This window comes from Heteronotia binoei, chromosome 4 (assembly GCF_032191835.1).
Source record: "Heteronotia binoei isolate CCM8104 ecotype False Entrance Well chromosome 4, APGP_CSIRO_Hbin_v1, whole genome shotgun sequence".
Classification (NCBI taxonomy): domain Eukaryota; kingdom Metazoa; phylum Chordata; class Lepidosauria; order Squamata; family Gekkonidae; genus Heteronotia; species Heteronotia binoei.
The window spans coordinates 87,630,450-87,648,080 of record NC_083226.1 but is presented as its reverse complement, the minus strand read 5'-3'; the positions used below and the strand labels follow the sequence as shown (position 1 = coordinate 87,648,080).

General features: G+C 47.3%; 1 protein-coding gene across 1 annotated transcript; it reads left to right on the top strand.

Moving 5' to 3' along the window:
* Positions 1-1,264: 1,264 nt before the first annotated feature.
* Positions 1,265-16,618, top strand: LOC132570122 (uncharacterized protein K02A2.6-like; the record flags this gene model as incomplete). The annotated part of the gene is made up of 3 exons (XM_060236556.1): positions 1,265-1,348; positions 15,251-15,676; positions 16,040-16,618. Coding segments are annotated over exons 1-3 (1,089 nt in total), but the record flags the coding sequence as incomplete, so codon positions are not given.
* Between the last annotated feature and the right edge of the window lie 1,013 nt (positions 16,619-17,631).

The window sequence follows — 17,631 nt, the reverse complement described above, 5'->3', positions numbered from 1 at the left end:
CTCTCTCTCAGTTTAAGCATCGAAGGCCTGTCGAAACAATTCGGTCTTACAGGCCCTGCGGAATGTAGGAAGGTCCCGCAGGGCCCTTATGGCCTCTGGGAGAGCATTCCATAACTCTGGTGCTGCCACTGAGAAGGCACTGGCTCATGTCAAATGCAACCTGGCCTCCTTTGGTCCAGGGGTGGACAGCAGATTTTTTTTCCCTGAACGCAGTGCTCTCTGGGGGATATATGGGGAAAGGCGGTCCCACAGATAAACAGGTCCCTGACTATAAAGGGCTTTAAAGGTCAATACCAACACCTTGAAACGGATTCGGAACACAATAGGTAGCCAGTGCAGCTCTTTCAGCACTGGCTGAATGTGCTCCCATCGAAAGAACCTCATTAACAGCCGTGCCGCAGGATTCTGCGCCAACTGTAGTTTCTGAGTCAGCGTCAAGGGTAGCCCCATGTAGAGAGCATTACAGTGATCTATTCTTGAGGTGACTGTAGCATGGATCACCATTGCTAAGTCATTGCGCTCCAGAAAAGGAGCCAGCTGCCGCACCCGCCGAAGATGCTCTGGCTCCTTAGCTGCCGCCCACCCTGGCTGCTACGGCCGCCTCTCCACCAGCCTGGCCATGGTGGTGGGGCTCGGGGTGGTCCTCAGCCCTGCCGGCCCCCGGCTTGGAAGGGTCCCGCATGTGGGTGGAGGCAGAGAAGGGGTGGCAGTTGGGTGGCTGCTGCTGTGCCACGTGGGGGTGTGAGTTGGTGGCAGCCACCGGAATCTGGCCTAGGCTCAGAGGCCATGGGAAATCTTCAAATTTCCCAATCCCCTGAGTCACTTTCTGAACTTTATATATTGGGGTGGTGGGGGGTGGTGGAAGGTTACAATGATTGCTTTCTTTAAAATACAGTTTTATAGATTCCCAACTGTGTCTTCTGCTTTGTGGGGTTTTGATGATTTCAATGAGGGTATTTTTTACCCCAATTCCAAATTTGTCTCCTCTTTGTCCTGTGTTTCTGAAGAAAGTTATTCTTGAGGGGTTTTTTTTCTTAGTAGCTAATGCCATGACTGAAAGAACTATCAAGTTTCCATTGCTTGTTGCTGTAATGTGGGGTCACTTTGATTCCTATGCCAAAGTAGCCCAGCCCAGCCCAGCCTCATTTGGGTAGCCCCACTGGCAGGGAAAGGAGCAAGCAGTGTGCAGTGAGGGAAGAGAAAAGAAACCCTCTCCCCTTCCCCAAGGAGTTGTGCAGCTGAAAGTGAGTGGGCTTGGCAGAAAATGGGGGAGGAGGAGGAGGTGGAGAAAAGCGGGAGGAAACTTCCTCAAGAGGAGCAGCAGCGGTGGTGGCAGCAGAGAGCCAAAGTATGCTGGCGCTGGGATGGGCAGGTGGAGGGGAGGGAAGGATGTGGATGCTGCCTAGTAGTAGCAACACAGCCACTGCAGCCGCCCTTTACCTGCCCCTTGTGGCCGCCAGCCCTGGGGAAACAAGCTGGGTGGAAAAAGCAGCCTCAAGTTTTCCCCTCCCCCAGAATAGGACAGGCAGCACTCTAATGCTGATGCTGCCTCCCCACACCATTTTTTTGAGTGGGAACACATTTTTTACTTTTGCCCCCTCCCTCAAAAATATGTAGATCCAGCCCTGGTAGTTGGTAGGGTTGTGCCACTGGGTTGTGCCACTATTAGGTTGGCACAGGGCTCTGCTGCTTAGCACCAGTGCATTCAATGCTCTGTTTCTGTGTTGTGGTCCTCGCAGAAAGCACCCCCCTAGGTTTGTAATTCAGAGAAATTCTCATGTTTGAACTAAGGTCCTATTTGTGTGTCACTTGTAAGAACATAAGAGAAGCCATGTTGGATCAGGCCAAAGGCCAATCCAGTCCAACACTCTGTGTCACACAGTGGCCAAAAAAAAAGTTACACACACACACACACACATATATATATACACACTGTGGCTAATAGCCACTGATGGACCTCTGCTCAATATTTTTATCTAACCCCCTTCTTGAAGCTGTCTATGCTTGTAGCCACCACCACCTCCTGTGGCAGTGAATTCCACATGTTAATCACCCTTTAGGTGAAGAAGTACTTCCTTTTATCCGTTTTAACCTGACTGCTCAGCAATTTCATCGAATGCCCACGAGTTCTTGTATTGTGAGAAAGGGAGAAAAGTACTTCTTTCTCTACTTTCTCCATCCCATGCATAATCTTGTAAACCTTTATCATGTCACCCCGCAGTCAACATTTCTCCAAGCTAAAGAGCCCCAAGTGTTTTAACCTTTCTTCATAGGGAAAGTGTTCCAACCCTTTAATCATTCTAGATGCCCTTTTCTGGACTTTTCCCAATGCTATAATATCCTTTTTGTGTGGTGACCAGAATTGCACACAGTATTCCAAATGAGACCGCACCATTGACTTATACAGGGGCATGATACTGGCTGATTTGTTTTTAATTCCCTTCTTAATAATTCCCAGCATGGTGTTGGCCTTTTTTATTGCACTACCACGACCCCAAGATCTCTCTCTTGGTCAGTCTCTGCCAGTTCACACCCCATCAACTTGTATTTGTAGCTGGGATTCTTGGCCCCAATGTGCATTACTTTGCACTTGGCCACATTAAACCTCATCTGCCACATTGACGCCCACTCACCCAGCCTCAACAGGTCCCTTTGGAGTTCCTCACAATCCTCTCTGGTTCTCACCACCCTGAACAATTTAGTGTCATCTGCAAACTTAGCCACTTCACTGCTCACTCCCAAATCATTTATGAACAAGTTAAAGAGCATGGGACCCAGTACCGAGCCCTGCGGCACCCCACTGCTTACCGTCCTCCACTGCGAAGACTGCCCATTTATACTCACTCTCTGCTTCCTATTAATTAGCCAGTTTTTGATCCACAAGAGGACCTGTCCTTTTACTCCATGACTCTTGAGCTTTCTAAGGAGCCTTTGATGAGGAACTTTATCAAAAGCTTTCAGGAAGTCAAGGTAAACAACATCTATTGGGTCTCCTTTGTCCACATGTTTGTTCACCCCCTCAAAGAAAGGTTAGTGAGGCAAGATCTTCCCTTACAGAACCCATGCTGAGTCTTCCTCAATAACCCATGTTCATCAATGTGCCTACTCATTCTGTCCTTGATAATTGTTTCTACCAACTTTGCCGGTATTGAAGTCAGACTGACTGGCCCGTAAATTTCCTGGATCTCCTCTGGAACCCTTTTTAAAGATGGGGGTGACATTTCCTACCTTCCAGTCCTCAGGAATGGAGGCAGATTTCAATGAAAGATTACATATTTTTGTCAGGAGATCCACAAGTTCAACTTTGAGTTCTTTCAGAAGTCTTGGATGTATGCCATCCGTACTTGGTGACTTATTAGTTTTTAATTCGTCTATCAGTTTTAAGACCTCCTCTCTTGTCACCTCAATCTGACTCAGATCTTTCAACACCCCTTCCAAAATTAGTGGTTCTGGAGTGGGCAAACACTTCTTGTCTTCCACAGTGAAAATGGAGGCAAAAAATGCATTCAGCTTCTCAGCCATTTCCCTATCCTCCTTCAGTAATCCTTTTACCCCTTGGTACTGCCACAGTAGCACTTGTTCTGCTTGGGCACATAGCAATGTTATGCTCCTTGCACACAAGCATCCTCACCACAAGCATCCTCACCACAGTTGACTTTCCACAGCAGCATTTTGCAGGAGAATCTGACTGCTGCCTGTGTTTGCATGTGTTTCCCATCATAGGAAACAATGAGGAATGGGGGCAACCACTTTGGGGTCTTATAGAATATCATCTTGAAGTCCTGTTCTTGGTGAACTAGAAATTAGTGAATGGTGAGCTGCAAAAGCAATTGAAAATGCAAAGCAGATGTAAAAGACAAACATACCTAAGTAATATATGTTTAATATCCCAGCTTTGCTATCCACCATTTGTAGATAAAACATGTCAAATAGAAACATTGAGAAAGAAGTTACATAGAGTGTGATTGACTGGGCATGCAGACAAGAGTAGCAGAGAGTCCCCTTGTTAGCCTGCCTGATTGTCCTGTAGTTCATTCTTCAGTAAAAGATGGTGGCTATTCACAGAGTCCCTGTTTGAAAGCCTCAGGTCATAGAACATGCTACATGTTCAGATCCCCATACCTTCTGCTATCGTGTTGACCATCTGTGCTGTTTCAGATGTGTGTCTTTGGCTGAGTTGGTCATCATATCTTTCTATTTGGAGCTGCCCTTTTTGTTTCAGTATCCTGTCTTAAGCTGTCTGAAATGTCATTTTTTCCTATGGAGTTTGGGGAATATGTCTCATTATTGCCATATGGTCCAAAGAGCTGCAAAAATCTGATATGGCAGTTGAATATATGGAGTATTGCAACAGCTTTTCTAAAGGTCATTTTATAAAATGCTAATTTTTTCAATTAATTTGATTTGTTAAATTATCAAATTACTAGCATTAAAGCCCGTTGTAGGAAGACATACAATGGGTCCTAGAAAAATATTTGGGAGGGGGGTAATGAATATATAGGTGGCAGGAAGGAAGGAAGAATGAAAGAAAAAGAGAGAGACAGAGAAAGAAAGGTTGGAAAAAGATGGGGAGAAAAGAGTGAAAGAAAGAGAAATGGAAGGAAGGAATGAAGGTAGACAGACAGAGGCTGCAATCACACACATTAAATAATGCAGTTTCAATCCAATTTCAAAGCACTTTCCATCTGGATTTTGCCAGTTCACACAGTGAAATTCAGTAGGAAAGTGCATTGAAAGTGGATTGAAAGTAGGGTTGTCAATTCCCAGTTGGGGGCAGGGGATTCCCTGGTTTGGAGGCCCTCCCTCCACTTCAGGGTCATCAGAAAGCTGGGGGGGGGGGGGAGAGGAAATGTCTGCTGGATACTCCATTATTCCCTATGGAGAATGATTCTCATAGGGCATGATGGAGAATTGAGCCCAAAAAGAAGGTGCCCCTTTCCTTCATTATTTTCAAAGGAGGAAAAATGTTTAAAAGGTGTGTGGTCCCTTTAAATGTGATGGCTAGTCTCCATTTGAAGTTCAATTATGTTTGTCACAGCCTTGCTCCTGGCTCCACCCCCAATGTTTCATGGCTCCACCCCCAAAGTCTCCAGATATTTCTTGAATTGAAAATGGATTATTTAGTGTGTGTGATTGCAGCCAGAATAAAATAAAAAGACAGAAAGATAGAGATACAGAGAAAGAATGAGAGAAAGAACAGAAGGAAGGTAGGAAAAGGAGGGGGGAGTGAGAGAAAGAAAAATGAGAAGCAAGATAGACAGAATGAGAGAAAAAGACAAAGGCACTTTCACCATTCAGCTTTGCTCCTTATCTAGTGAGCACTGAATCCACCTGCTACAAACTTGCACCAATCAAAATGCTTCCACATTTAAAAATTTGCTCCTCACTTTTTGTGGAGTGTTACATCTAAATTTGCAAATGAAGGAAGAAAGCCCGTGGGTCCTTGTCTCTCCCAGAGGCTGGAGATTCAATTCAGCTGCCTCTCAAGATTGCCTGGTCATAGGTGTGTGTGTGTGTGGGGGGCGGGTAGGGGGTGTTGAAACCCCAGTCAAAATGCTGCTGTCACACACACACTTCCAACCACCCAAAATGGGCTTTGTTTTGGGTCTGGTTGGAATTGGGCTTTTATTCCAGCAGGGGGGAAGAGAAGTGGGCAGAACCACCAACAACTTGGAGCAGGGAAAGATGCTGCCCTATGCAAAGACCTCTGCCCACCGCACAGCAGTATGCACATTCCTGCCACACACCGCCTTTCTCCTTGCGAGGGAAGCCTAGCTCAGAGGAGAAGGCGGCACCCCACTTGGCTGCTCTTGCATGAAAGTGAGAGAATCTGGGTAGGCTGGACACATTCTTCTCCTCTGAGCTTGGAGGAGAACACACCCTGCTCGGCTGCTCTCACTTTCAAGGTGAGAGCAGCTGGGCAGAGTGCATTCTCCTCTGAGCCCAGCTCGGTGGAGAGTGCTGCTGATGCACCGTCCATCCCCTCTCAGTCAAGTGTAGTGGGGAGGGGGCATCCCAGGCCAGCACCAACCTTGCCTGCTCATGTGCTGGCCATGGATCCTGCCGCCCCAGGCAAGGACCCCTGCCCCTCATGGCGGTGCACACACTGCTGCTGCATACCACTTCTTTTGCCTGCCTAGGACCCAGGCAGGTGAAGGGGAGGTGTGGTACACCTCTCCGCCACTTGAAGGTTGTGTTTGTTTGCAAAGGAAGGCAGCCTCTGAGTGGTGCACATGTCTCTACTTTCTCTTTTGCCTGCCTGGGATGTGGACAGTCCAAGTGCTAGGGCCTTGGGCATCCCAGGTCAGCACCTGCCTCGCACCCCCCCACACACACCTGCCCTGCCAGTGCACTCCCACCTGTGGGGAGAGCAGGCAATGCAGCATGGAAGGAGGGCTGGGCGGGCTCTAGCTGAGCTAGGCCTGTGCAGTGTGCTCTTGGAGGTGTAGTTGCACTCAGAGAAGCTGCGTCAATGCCCTGTGCTGTCCTCCAAGTTGGGCCTCTGTTGAGAGGGAAGCCCAGCTCAGAGAAGCTGCACCAATGCCCTACCTGGCTGTTTTCACCTTGAAGGTGAGAGCAGCTGGGAGAGGCATGTTCTCCTCCAAGGAAAGTCCTGCTTGGAGGAGAGCACACACTGAAGCACCTCTGAGCAGTACACCTAGTGATTTTCTGAATCAGTGCTCTCACAAGGCAACAATGAAATGTGGGAGTGGTCTTTGGGGAGGAGTTTGAAAACTCAAAGGGAAAGTTCTACAATTACAACCTTAGATCTGGATGTTCAGGAAAACTCCTTTTCAAAATACTCTTGTAAAGTGAGGGGCAACTCATGGGTGAAACCGTTTTCGATGCCCATTCAACAAACTGAGTTTAGAGGACATTGGAAAATGCAAAGCAAGACAGAAATGAAGACAATATGCAATGTAGATGATCATTTTAAAATGAGCACTGCCTAGTTTAGAAACAGCCAAAGACAGGCAGAGATAGAGAAAGAAAGAGAGGAATGAATAAAGAGGAATGAGAGTTATGTTAAAGTTTGGGAGAAAGGAATAAAATAAAGGGAAAGGAAGGAAGACAGGGAGACAGAGAAATGACAGGAAGACAGGCAAGCTGGCAGGAAGGTATTAGAAACCTGCCTTTCACCCTCTCCAACTTGCAGGTGGGGGTGGGCAAGCAAAAGGAAGCCTTCCAATATCTTCCTGCCTCTTAAAGCAAACTGCCCACTTTAGCCTAATTGGAATAGAAAGAGTGAAGACAATTTGCAGGTGGAAAGGGGGCTGGAGTATAGAATATAGAGAGTCTGTTTCTCTGGTGCTGAACTCCCCCCCCCCCATTGTGATGGAACATTCCTTTTCTTCCCGTTGAAGAGATCTGTTTTCTGTCAGAGTTTGCTTCAGTATATATAGTTATTAAATGATGTTCTGCCACATGATTATTAGTTCACACTGGATTCAAGCACAGACTGTGCTGCAAATGAAGAGTAGGGATGGTATGTGTGTGTGTGTGTACTGGGCAAGTGCAACTTTGTTGGGGAGTGTTAGTTGGAGGCAGCAAAATTGTGGCAGTATTGGGGGGGGGGGGTTTGGGGGGGGAATGAACTGAGGAAAGGCAGAGTAAGCAGTAAGACTCCAGGGGAATCTCTCAGCAGAGAACTGTCTCACTGAAAGGTCAGTGGCCTTCTGATGGGGTTCTGGCCTGACAGGGCCTGCAGTAGGTGGGTTACAGAGAGGCTACCCAATGACAGGCAAGAGTAGTGAAAGAAAGTGCAAGGCCACATCTTCCAATAAAAATTGAGGGTTGAGCCACCGCATTCAGCTTTTATTATGTCTACGATTTTTCTGAACTTCAATGTTATGATGGCTTTTGTTAAAAAAACGTCAAGGTCAAAATACCTATTAATATATTCCAATATTGAAGTTGATTAGAGAATAAGAAAATGGATGTTGTAAGAAGGGACTGGATGTTTTTGTACACCAAATAAACAGCAACTTTGAGATCAATGGAAAAAGGTGAAATATACAAACTGTTGTGCATAGTAGGTTGCTATATTGTACAATTTTGTTCTGATCACACACTACAGCTTTTGAAAACTATGAATAGGTAAGAGATTAACTAATCACATACTCAGCAAACATGTGTTACATCCTCAGTAGGGATAGGCATGAACCAGAAAAATGCGGTTCATATCAGTTCATGGCCAAACAACGAACAAAATCAAACTGGGAGATTCTTTTGTGAACCAAATTGATATGTGATTTGTGTCCCCACAAACTTTGTTGAACTTGGGTCACATACAGGCTTACATAACAGCGGGCCGCCGCCCCTTCTAGCTTGGACCCCAGATAGTCCACTCGACTGGCTTCATCAGGGAACCTATTTCCCCAGTAGTGGAGGTAGCTATTTGCTTGGATCACAAAGTGTTTGATTTGCTCTGGGTCCCTGTTGAATGTGGCTGAAAGTTCTTGGGTTCTGGGTTAAGCAAGCGGTTGAGGTGGGGGAGAGAGCTGTGGGTTTATGGGCTGATAACCGCTGGCCCCTGCTCCAACCCTGACACCAGCCCCGACACTGGCCCCGACCTCTGCTCCTGCCCCCCCCCAGTTGGGGGAGCTAGTTGGGCAACTGTTTGTGCAATCTGGTATCACACTTCTTGTGCATCTCTTGCCTCAGGGCTTGGGCCATTTCCAGCATCTCAAATTGAACAGGCTATAGGGGATTGTCTTCTTCTTCCCCACTGGGGGGCATTCTCTTCCCAGGTTTCCCAACCCAGCTCCACCATTTTCAGTTTTCAAAAATTTTATTAGTTTCAGAAAAAAATTGGGGGATAGGGATAGGAGAAAAGAAAAATGAAAGCACAATACATTCTGGCCTTGTTTTACATAGAATGCTTTCCAAAAAACACATGGATAATTCTACAATATTTTCTTTACATAAATTGTTCCATATTATTTTATCTAAGCTGTATAGGATCCATTTTAAAATTTTATAGTATAAGTCTTTTGTTATTATCTAATAATTTGACATTTCCAGTAGAGGTAAATTTTATAATATGAAATACAGGAAAAAAGGAAAACAAAATCAGTTCACACCAGAGAATCTTAAGAGTCTTGAGTATCCAGCCAAACATACAGTTTCATTCATTTTTCTCTTGCTTCTTTAGATTTCCCAGTCATCAGCTGGGATAAAAAGTCCAGCTCTAAAATTTTTCCCACCAAGTCCATTTTCGTGGGAATTTCCTGAGATTTCCATCTTTGCGCCAGAAGGATTGTAGCTGCTGTATTAAAATGTGCCAACAAATGTCTCATCTCTTTAGAATAGTCCTCTGGAAATAGGTTCAATAAAAAAAGTTCTGGTTTGAAATGTATCTGAGTCTTCATAATCTTCTGTAACATTTCATGCACCATTTTCCAGTAGTCTTTCACCATCTCACACATCCATCACATATGGTAAAAGTACCAATCTGTTTAGTGCACTTCCAACATTTGTTAGACATATTCGTATAGATCTTACACAATTTCTGTGGGGTCAAGTACCATCTGTAAAACATCTTGTAAAGGTTTTATTTAAAGGTTACTGACCTGGTTAGTTTAACATTAAGCTTCCACAGTCTTTCCCATTGTTCTAATGTAATATTATAACCAAAACTTTTTGCCCATTGAACCATGCAATCCTTTACAACTTCATCTTGTGTCTACATTTAAAGTAGATATGCATATAATTTGGAAATTAACTTTTCTTGTGGGCCCAGAAGAATTTTATCAAATAAATATCGTCCTGTGATGAAGCCTATTGCCTTGTCTTTAGCATATCTGGATTCAACTTGCATTCTCAACCACCAATTCATTTTAATGTCCATATTTTCCAATTCTTCTTTGGTTTTCAGTAGATTATCTTTCCCCAACAGATCATCATACCTATATCTCTGTTTTGATTTTAAAAGATTTGGGTGAATAAATGCTTCTACTGGTGAAACCCATCTTGGAATTTTTTGATAGATTTTAGGCTTTAACCATGACTACATATGATATAAAGATTTCTGAAACCAGTGATTCCTAAAATAAGAGTTGCCTTCAAGATCATGCCATTTTTCCAAAAAAAATTTAATTTCTTTAAGTAGTTTGTCATAATTATCGACTTTTAAATTGCTACATCTGTCTGGAATAACCACACCTAAATATTTGATTCTTTTTTCATACAAATATCCTGATTTTTGCTGGAAGGCCTGAATTTGATTTGCCATCATATTCTTTGTCAAAAAATTTGTGTTATGATAATTAATCTTTAACCCTGCCCAATAGCCAAATTGTTTAATCTTATTTATAAGACAATCTATTGAGTCTATTGGTTGTTCTAATATAAAAACTAAGTCATCAGCAAAAGCTCTGAGTTTATATTGTTCATCATTTATCACAGGTCCCTTTATGCTTATATCTTCCTTTATTTGATTGTTCAATACCTCTAAGGATAAAATAAAAAGTAGAGGAGACAGTGGACAGCCTTGTCTTGTACCTTTTTGAATGTTGATTACTTCTGTTAGTTCACCACTCACTGTCACCCTAGCATTTTGTGAGGAATATATTGCTTCTACCGTTCTCAAAAAATTTTCACCACATTCCATACCTTTCAGTTGCTATAACATAAAATGCCAATGAAGATTGTCGAATGCCTTCTCAGCATCTAAACAAATTAAAGCAGTTGTTTCTCTGGATGATTCTTATAATATTCTAAAATGTTACAAATTGTTCTGACATTATCTTTCAAATATCATTTAGGAAGAAATCCTGCTTGGTCATAATGTATTATAGATTGTAAGACTTTCTTCAAACGTTGTGCCAATATTGCAGCGAAAATTTTATAATCCACATTTAAAAGGGAAATTGGGCGATAATTTTTAATATCTTTCAAATCATTATTTTCTTTTGGAATCAAAGATATTGTAGCTTCTTGCCATGAAACTGGAATTTGACCTTCCTCTTGAATCTTTTCAATCAGGCATTTAAATAGTAAAAGTAAAGACTCTTCATAAGCTTTGTAGAATTCTGCAGGTAAGCCATCTGGACCTGGAGATCTACCATTCTTTTGGGATGTTATTGCTTCTCGAAGCTCCCTTATTGTTATTGGCTCATTCAGAATTTTTTGTTGTTCTTCTGTAAATTTACTAAGGTTATTTTGTTTAACAGATTCTTCTAAGTCTGTTTTATGAACTTGCTTGTCTTCATATAATTTTTTTATAAAACTGTTCCACGATTTGACGTATTTCTTATTTTTGAGTTTTCTCTTTATTATTCTCATCTCTCAATATCATAATTATTCTTTTGGCCTTTTCTTTTCTTATCCTATAAGCCAACCACCTTCCAGGCTTATTGGCATGTTCAAAAAATTTTTGTCTAGTATATCTTAATTTAATCTCCACTTCTTCCATAAGAATTAAATTCAATTTGTGTTGCATTTCTTTCACCTTTTTTTTGAAAGTCATATTTTGTTAGTTGTTTTTTAAGATTCTTCTCAGTTTCTCCAGCTTGTGACATTAAGTTTTGAACGTTTTCAGTTTTTTCTTTTTTCTTCTTAATGCAATATCTAATTGCAAGGCCGCTATAAAAAGCTTTAGCAGTGTCCCAAACTACTTGCATCTTTACCTTTTGTATTATATTCTGTTTAAAAAAGGATTTCATTTCCGCCTTAGATTCTTTAAGAAAATCTTTATCTTTCAAAATTGAAGTATTTAACTTCCATGATCTTCTCATCCATGGGCCTTGTAGTTTTATCATTATAGGGCTATGATCTGAAATGACTCTTGTTTGAATTTCTGTATCCACTAACTCTTTGATCAAATTTGTAGAAAGCCAGCACATATCAATTCTTGACCAAGTTTGGTGATTAGAAGAATAGTAAGTAAAGTCTTTGGAGTTGGGCTATCTTGTTCTCCATACATCCACCAAATCCATCTCTTCTGCTAATTTCCAAAAACTTGTTGGGAGCTGAAGACCTTTACTTTTCATCTGTTTGTGTGTTTTTTTATCAAGTTGTCGGTTAGGAACAGCATTGAAATCTCCTATTAAACAATATTCTACATACTCCAAATTTGATAATTTAAGACGCAAATCTTGAAAAAAAAATTCTTGATGACCATTTGGAGCATAAATATTTGCAAGTAAAATTTTCTTGTTGTCAAATGTAATTTCCACTAATAAAATTCTTCCATCTTTAATATAAATTGCCACTCCCCTTTTCTTTTTGTATGTATCTGTTGCTGTAAATAAGTTACCAAATTTTTTATTTTTCAAAAAAAATTGATCTTTAGTTAGAATATGAGTTTCTTTTAAGCAAATTATGTCCATTTCCATTTTTGCCAAGTATCTAAATGTCTTTCTCCTTTTGGCAGGAGAGTTAAGTCCATTCACATTAATTGAAACGATTGAAGCCATTATGGGTTTTTCTTATCATTATCTTTTTTAGAATGCTGTCTTGTATGGTATCTCTGTGGTTCATTTGGATCTTCTTCACCAGAACCTTCTTCCTCCTGCTCATCCTTATCCTTCTTTTCTTTTCTTTTTTGCTTTCTTTTTTCTTCATTCTTTCCAAAAAGTTCTGAGCTTTGAAGGTGGAGTTAATTCTATATCTGTTCTTCTGGTATGTAAAAAGAAGGCCCTCTGGCATTAGCCACATGTAGGGTATCTCTCTTCCTCTCAAAAAATCTGTTAATGCTTGATATTCTCTTCTCTTTTGTCTCACAGGCCAAGGGACCTCTCTTAGAATTTTCACCATATTTCCAGCTATCATCATAGGTCTATCTCTTACTTGTTTCAAGATGTCATCTTTAGTCTTCTTTCTTGTGAGTCTCAAATGAACTTCACTAGGTAGTTTGTTTCATCTTGTATAACTCGATGGCACCTGTAGTGTATCAGTAAATAATATGCGACCGGGCGCAGGGGCAACTGGGCCGTCCCAGAAGCCCCAGCGCAGGGCGCGAATCTCCCCGCCCATCAACAGCTGTGGCGGGAAGTTCAACGGGTCAGGATTGGCCTGACCAACCCTATAGGCTGTACCGGGCATTGTATATAAGTGGGACCCGGCCCGCGTGTTCTCTCTCTTGCAACGTGCTCCTAATAAACCATGTTGCCCTACTCTCGTCTCCGCTTCGAGTACGTTACACTGGGGACGAGGATGGGATCTTAGCCTCAGCGGCTACCACGGAGATCTAGGGCAACCACGAGGCCTGACCGCCGCCGCCATGGCCACACAGAACGGAACCACCGGCTACATCGAGACATTCGACCCCGCCAATCCCGAGGCCTGGGAGTCCTACGCAGAGCGGGTCGAGTTCTACCTAAGGGCCAACAAGGTCACCGACGCAGGCTCAAAGAGGGACGTTCTCCTGAGCATCTGCGGGCCAGCCACGTTCGAGATCGCCAAGGGTCTCTCGGCCCCCGCCCGCCTCACGGAGAAGTCCTACGAGGAGATCATCAGGCTCCTCACCGGCCATTTCTCGCCACAGCCTTCGCGGGTGGCCCGTCGGTTCCTGTTCCACAGAAGAGACCAGGCCGTGGGGGAATCGGCCGCCGATTACCTGGCGGCTCTCCGCAAGATCGCCGGGAACTGCAGCTTCCCACAGCTGGAAGACACCCTGGCCGACCGATTCACGTGGGGCCTCCGCGACGAGAGGCTCCAGCAGAAGCTCTTCGCCAAGGAAGAGCTCACCCTCCAGAGCGCTTTCAGCGAGGCGGTGGCGTTCGAGAGGACCTCCAGGACCTTCCCCAAGGCCCGGACAGAAGCCGCCCACCACGAGGAGCTGGACCACGACTGCCCAGAGGAGGAAGAAGCCCACCAGCTGCGCCGCCCAGCCGGGCCACCCAGCAGAGCCGCCCAACGCCCCCGAGCAGCCGAACGACCCCCAGCGACGGAGAGGGTTCCGGCCACCAAGTGCGCCAGCTGCGGTGACCCCCACGACAGGCGGGACTGCCGATACCGGAACTGGGACTGCCGGAGCTGCGGAAAAACGGGCCACATTGCGAGGGCTTGCCGAGCCAAGCCCAACCACCGGAGGCCGACCACGCATCACGAGTCGGCGGAGTTCCATTCCACGGACTCCACGTCCCTTCAGGTACTGAACTTGCCCCTCGCCACCCCCGATAAAATTAAAGTGGCAGTCCTCATCGAAGGGAACCCCTGCCAAATGGAGGTGGACTCAGGTTCCTCCATTTCCCTCATAGCGGAGGAGACCCTGAGGGAACTGTGCCCCCGGCAGCGGCTGCAACTACGGCCGGCGAACTTCATACTCCGGGACTTTCAGAAGAATCCGGTGCAAATCGCGGGGTGGGCGCGGGTGCAAGTCGAGCGGGGGTCCTTCTACGGCCTGCTGGACATCCTGGTGGTAAAGCGCCAGCTTGCCACCCTGCTGGGACTGGCGTGGTTCAAACCCTTGGGAATCCGGGTGGAAGGGGTGGGGCAAACCCTAACACCCAGGGGGTTCGGGGAGATATGCCAAGAGTTCCCTGACGTGTTCGATGGGTCTCTAGGGAGCTACAAAGGGCCGGCCATCTCCCTACCGCTAGACCCCATGGTCCGGCCGATTCGGCTCAAGGCGAGGAGGGTCCTGTTCGCTTTAAAGCCAAAAATAGAGGCCGAACTAGACCGCCTCACAGCCCAGGGAGTCCTGGAGCCTGTGGACTATGCCACCTGGGAGACCCCCATCGTAACCCCCATCAAGCCAAACGGGGAGGTGCGGATCTGTGCAGACTATAAATGCACGATAAACAAGGCACTGCAGGATAACCCCTACCCAGTGCCGGTGGTAAGCCACGTTCTGGCTGCCCTAGCGGGGTCCAAGATCTTCGGGAAGCTGGTCCTGGCACAGGCCTACCAACAGCTCCCGGTAGATGCTAAGACGGCGGAAGCCCAAACGATAGTGACACACAGGGGGGCCTTCAGGGTGAGGAGGCTCCAATTCGGGGTTAGCGTCGCTCCCGGGATCTGCCAGAGTATAATGGACGCTCTCCTGAAAGGGATCCCGGGAGTCCAGCCGTTTTTTGATGACGTGCTAGTCGCCGCCCCGGACCCCGAAGAATTCGGCAACCGCCTAAGAGAGGTGCTCCGCCGGTTCCAGGCTGCGGGGCTCAAGGTCAAGAGGGAGAAGTGCCTGCTGGGGGTTCCGTGGGTGGAGTTCCTGGGGTTCGCCGTGGACGCAGCGGGAATCCACCCCACGGAAGAAAAGACATGGGCCATCGTGCAAGCTCCGGCCCCCACCTGCAAAGCGGAGCTACAAAGCTTCTTGGGGGTCCTTAACTTTTATCACTCATTCCTCCCCCACAAGGCAGCCCTAGCAGAGCCCCTTCACCGCCTACTGGATAAAAAAGCCCCTTGGGTTTGGGGCAAACGACAAGCCGCCGCGTTTCAGGCTGTCAAGGACGTTCTGGTGTCCAATGCGGTGCTCCACCATTTTGACGAGGGCCTTCCCGTCATCTTGGCTTGCGATGCGTCGCCGTATGGGGTGGGAGCAGTCCTGGGGCACCAACTCCCGGACGGGAGGGAGGTGCCGGTAGCGTACTACTCCCGCACACTGACTCCGGCAGAGCGCAATTACGCGCAGATAGACAAGGAGGCTCTGGCGATCGTGGCAGGGGTCCGCAAGTTCCATGAGTATCTGTACGGGCGGAGGTTCACCATAGCCACGGACCACAAGCCCCTCTTAGGTCTGCTGGCCCCAGATCGACAAACCCCCCAAATCCTGTCACAGCGCATGTTGAGGTGGAATCAATTCCTCAACTCCTACACTTACACACTGGTACACCGGGCCGGCAAGGCTATGGGTCACGCTGACGCACTCAGCCGCTTGCCGCTTCCGGAAATGGGTCCAGACCCCGCCCCCGCACTCCAGGTCATGCTGATGGAAAGCCTCCCAGAGCCGCCCCTTCACGCAGCGGAGGTCGCCAAGGCCACCCAGAAACATAAGACACTTGCACGGGTGCTCGACTGGGTGGTGAGGGGGTGGCCAGAGGGGAACATGGGGGAAGATTTCAAACCCTATAAGGTCAGGAGGGAGGAACTAGCGGCCCACAAGGGGTGCCTACTATGGGGAAGTAGGGTGGTGATTCCGCCCCCGCTGCAAAGGCGTGTTCTAGAATCCCTCCATGAGACCCACCTCGGCATAGTTCGTATGAAGGCCCTGGCTAGAAGCTACGTCTGGTGGCCGGGAATGGACGGGGAAATAGAGAGTTGGGTCCGCAGGTGCCAGACGTGCCAGGAGTCGCGGCCCGAGCCTCCCAGCGCCCCCGCCACTAGGTGGGAGTCCACCAGGAAACCATGGTCGAGACTCCACCTCGACTTCGCGGGGCCCTTCCAGGGGCAGATCTTCATGATAATTGTGGACGCCTACACCAAATGGCTCGAGGTCATCCCCGTAGGGTCCACCTCGTCCGCAGCCGCAATCCGAGCATTACGCAGGGTCTTAAGCACACACGGTATCCCGGACACCATAGTCTCGGACAATGGGACCGCTTTCACGTCCGCAGACTTCCAGGCGTTCCTCCAGCGATACCTTATTAGGCACATAAGGTCGGCCCCCTTCCACCCAGCCACCAACGGTCAGGCAGAGCGGATGGTCCGCACCACCAAGGAAGCCCTGGGCCGTATTGTACAGGGAGACTGGGACCACCGATTAGCGGCATTCCTATTCGACAATAGGATCACCCCCAACCCGGTCACAGGGGTGAGCCCGGCCGAGCTCCTCATGGGACGAAAGCTCATAACCCGGCTGGACAGACTACACCCTGACCGGGCGTCAGACACCCACGAGAGCCCCGAGGTCCGGGACGCAGTCAGGGGTTTCTTCGCGGGCGACCCGGTTTACGCCCGGAACTACGCAAGGGGGCCCAATTGGGTGGCGGGCCGAGTGCTACGAGTCACCGGGTCCCGCCACTACGACATATCAACTGAGGGGGGCCAGGTACTACGGCGGCACATAGACCAATTGAGGCGCCGCACGCTACCAGAGGAACTGGCGGACACAGAAGAGGCCAGAGCCAGAGAGGAGCTCATCGGGGACCGACCGGAGGACGCGGCCCCAGCACCCCTAACGCCGGCCCAGGTAGCACCGGAACCGCCAGAGCCCGTAGGTGCCGAAGAACCAGTCTGGCCGCCACCGTCCGCACCAGGGTCCCCCGCAGCATTAGATGCGGTGGCGGCGCCTCCCCCACAGGACCTCCCCAGACGGTCCACCAGAGAGCGCCGACCTCCTGCATATCTGCAAGACTATGTTCATTAACCAGGGGGGGAGGGGTGTAGTGTATCAGTAAATAATATGCGACCGGGCGCAGGGGCAACTGGGCCGTCCCAGAAGCCCCAGCGCAGGGCGCGAATCTCCCCGCCCATCAACAGCTGTGGCGGGAAGTTCAACGGGTCAGGATTGGCCTGACCAACCCTGTAGGCTGTACCGGGCATTGTATATAAGTGGGACCCGGCCCGCGTGTTCTCTCTCTTGCAACGTGCTCCTAATAAACCATGTTGCCCTACTCTCGTCTCCGCTTCGAGTACGTTACAGCATCCATCTAACTTGATCAAACTCTTCCTCCATCCTCTGAGGAGTCACCTGTAAGATTTCAGCCAAGGCTTCACTTAACATTTTCTGTAGGTCTTCATTTT